Source organism: Nicotiana tomentosiformis, chromosome 1 (assembly GCF_000390325.3).
Source record: "Nicotiana tomentosiformis chromosome 1, ASM39032v3, whole genome shotgun sequence".
Lineage (NCBI taxonomy): Eukaryota > Viridiplantae > Streptophyta > Magnoliopsida > Solanales > Solanaceae > Nicotiana > Nicotiana tomentosiformis.
The window spans coordinates 31,587,312-31,590,468 of NC_090812.1; the positions used below are offsets into that span (position 1 = coordinate 31,587,312).

General features: G+C 37.4%; 1 protein-coding gene across 1 annotated transcript; it reads left to right on the forward strand.

The window, feature by feature from the left end:
- The first annotated feature begins 233 nt into the window (after positions 1 to 233).
- On the forward strand, positions 234 to 2,536 carry LOC104095318 (SART-1 family protein DOT2). The gene has a single exon (XM_009601418.4). The coding sequence runs from the start codon at positions 541 to 543 to the stop codon at positions 1,210 to 1,212; it is 672 nt and encodes a 223-aa protein (XP_009599713.1). The 5' UTR covers positions 234 to 540; the 3' UTR covers positions 1,213 to 2,536.
- Positions 2,537 to 3,157: the final 621 nt, after the last annotated feature.

Here is a 3,157-nt window from a genome sequence, read left to right on the forward strand (position 1 = left end):
AAACAGATGAAAATTAAGACTAAGCCCGAAAAAGAACAAGTTGAAGACGCACAAAAGCGAGCGCAACAATATATGACCAATTAGCTTAAAATTTTAGACAAAAGTAGTCTAAATTTCTATCCAAGTTCGAAACATGAGAAGGAAACATTCTTTCAGATTAAAAACAAACTGAATATTAAATTTAAATAGCGTTGATAGTCGGACCTTAACTGCATATGAGCCAACGGAGCTGAACACGGAGATGTCAGAATTTTCCAACGGAGCAACAGTGGTAACGATGAGAGTAAGCAGATTTTATGTTGTAGTAACCACGCGCCACGCGTCAAACATAGAAAAAAGCGGGTAATACGTGTTTGTAAGGGTTAATGTGTATGCAATTATGATAATACCCTCCTGACCTATTTTACAACAGGATGCATTAGTAGTAGGAATTTTCTCCTCTTCCACTTCGGATTAATCTCTCAACTACAAATACACCTTTTCCGTTCTTCGTCTGTTTGGAATAATAAATCCCAGAGTCATCACACTTTTTGAGAGAAGATGGACCTAGTTGATGATGATAATAACGAGGAGTTCAGAAAATACTACGAACGAGCCAGAAATCTTGCTTTGAAAAGGCAAGAGGGCCTTGCCAAAACTTTTCCAGAGTCAATTGCTTCGCTAATTGCCATTTCCCGTCCAAATAATTTAACTAATCCAAGTTGTGTATCTGGAGAGTCACAACAGGTTGTCTTCACAGAGATGGGGGAGTTTGTCTCAGGTCTTCAGTTTGATGAATTAGACGAACAAAAACACGTTGATGTGCTGCCAAATCCCTCAATCGAGGAAAAGGAGCCTTCTGTAAAGGAGGAGGAAACGGGAATAGCTCCAGATGAGACGATACGTGAAGTTCCAATTGGAAAGGGTTTGTCAGTAGCTCTCAAACGTCTGAGAGAACGAGGTACACTCAAGGAAGATATTGAATGGGGTGGTCGAAACACGGACAAGAAGAAAAGCAAGCTCGTAGGCGTTGGTGGCGATCAGGTGGAAGGGGAAAAAGTAATACACATTGAGAGGACTGATGAGTATGGGCGAATTCTAACTGAAAAGGAGCAATTTCGGTTGCTTTCCCATCAATTTCATGGGAAGGGGCCTGGAAAGAAGAAGCAAGAAAAACATATGCGGCAATACCAGCAGGAGCTCAAGATAAAAAGGATGAATAATTCATATTAAAACAGGGCAAACTAGTGGTTTTGCTACGGCTGATAAGAAGGTTGAACACTTTTAGCGCAAGGCTGAGTCAGGAGAATATCCTCACTGCGTTCAATTCCGCAATGTATGATTTATATTCTAATCATATTTTGTTTTAAATTGGTGTTGTTTAGTTGCTTTTTCCTTAGATTCACCTGGAGTTTTACAATTGCAGCTGATTGATTTGATGATTTGGCATGTCATGATGTTACATTTTGATTATTTCTTTTTGTTTATTTAAAATGATTTTTGAACTGGAGAGGGGTGGTGGTGGAGACTGGTGCATTTAATTTTGTTCTACGTTCCTTGCCGTGTTGCATTTCAAAATTAATCTCTAATATCTTTGATAATCTGATATATGCAGAGGTATTTGTATTGGCTAATAGGAAAATGAGCAATACTGCGTTTTTTATTGTTCTGAGAGTAGTTGTTCATATCCATGATGTCGGGTTCTGTCAACAATATCAACTTTTTATCAGAATATAGTCAAAAGAATGAATGTAAGACTTATTGAAGTTATGACATTCAGATGACTACAGGAAAAAATGTGTACTTATGACAATTTAAAAAGAATCTCTTGATATGTTTCTCAATGAGATTAATTTATTAAACTTACCGTAATCCTATTGTGTATACTCATGCAAATTCAGCTTATACAGTTTTTTCTACAGAGTTTTACACAAAAGTTGCCTGCTGCCCTTTCAGTTTTAAGAGTAAGCTTAGTTAGCGGTCTGCCGGTCTCTATTATTGAAGTCAATATTGGAAGCCTACGGGCAATTCTAACATTCAGGGTAAACAGAAAACCAATAGATCATTCTAAGAAATTGGGAATTCTTTAATAGTACTCCATACAGTAGCTTCGTCTTTACAATCTAGTTGAATATCCAAGCCACTCAAAGAATAAAGAAGAAGGGAGGATCTCCTAGGAGTCACCTGACTTATTTCCTTCTCCTCTACAGGTAATGATTGTGTTATGTGTTTGTCTTTTTTAACGAATGATGACCAATTTACTTCTGATTTCATCGTGGAATTTTTTTATTCTTTTCTTCTGCAATCTTATTTAATGCACCATCAGTATGGATTATACATCAATTTTTCATTAGGAAAACTTTTTTGTCGGGTTTACACGGATATATTTGATCCCGTGAGTTTGATTGGAGAAGAAAGTCATAACTCATAACTGTTGAGGTTTTATTTTTTTTAAGATGTAATATTCTTAAAATGAGGGTGAATGGGAAATGGAGGGAAAATGAAATTTTGAGTAAAATTTTAAGTTTCCCCCTCTTAACAATGAGACATTGTCCCATATTGGAAGTGGAAGACATTTTTGGTGGGTATATATATAATTGCTCTTCTTGTAGCTCTTAAAGAGCTAAGAAGAAAGCAAGCCTCGCGCCGTCGTCGTCGCTCGCCTTCGGCTACGGCTACGGCTACGGCTTCGGCTTCGGCTTCGGCTTCGGTCAAATGATTGATTGATTAATTTTTTGGACCAAATTTATTTGTTAATAGTAAATATTAACGTAAGATTATCCGTATTTGTAAACGGATATTTTCCAATCCGTGTATTGATAATTTGGCAGCCGGATAATGGTCTTCCCACCATGAAGTGCTTGCTCCACAAATATGAAGTGCTTGCTCCACAAATATGTAATGCTTGATCCACCATGAAGGGTGGACGTTTGGTCTTGCACTCCTTCTTGGCTGCTATATATATATGAGCAGCAAATGTTGAAGAAATACAAAAACTCAACATACAATTCGCTCAACAAATTGGCTATACATTGCACTCCTTCCTCTCAGAACTTCCATACGTTTTTCTGAGTATATACTCCTTCGTTCTGCATTGTTTTTAACTTCAAACAAAGCAACTGTAAGTGTGATTTGCTACCGAACTTTGTGTTCGCCGAAACACTGGGGTTTGAAGTAC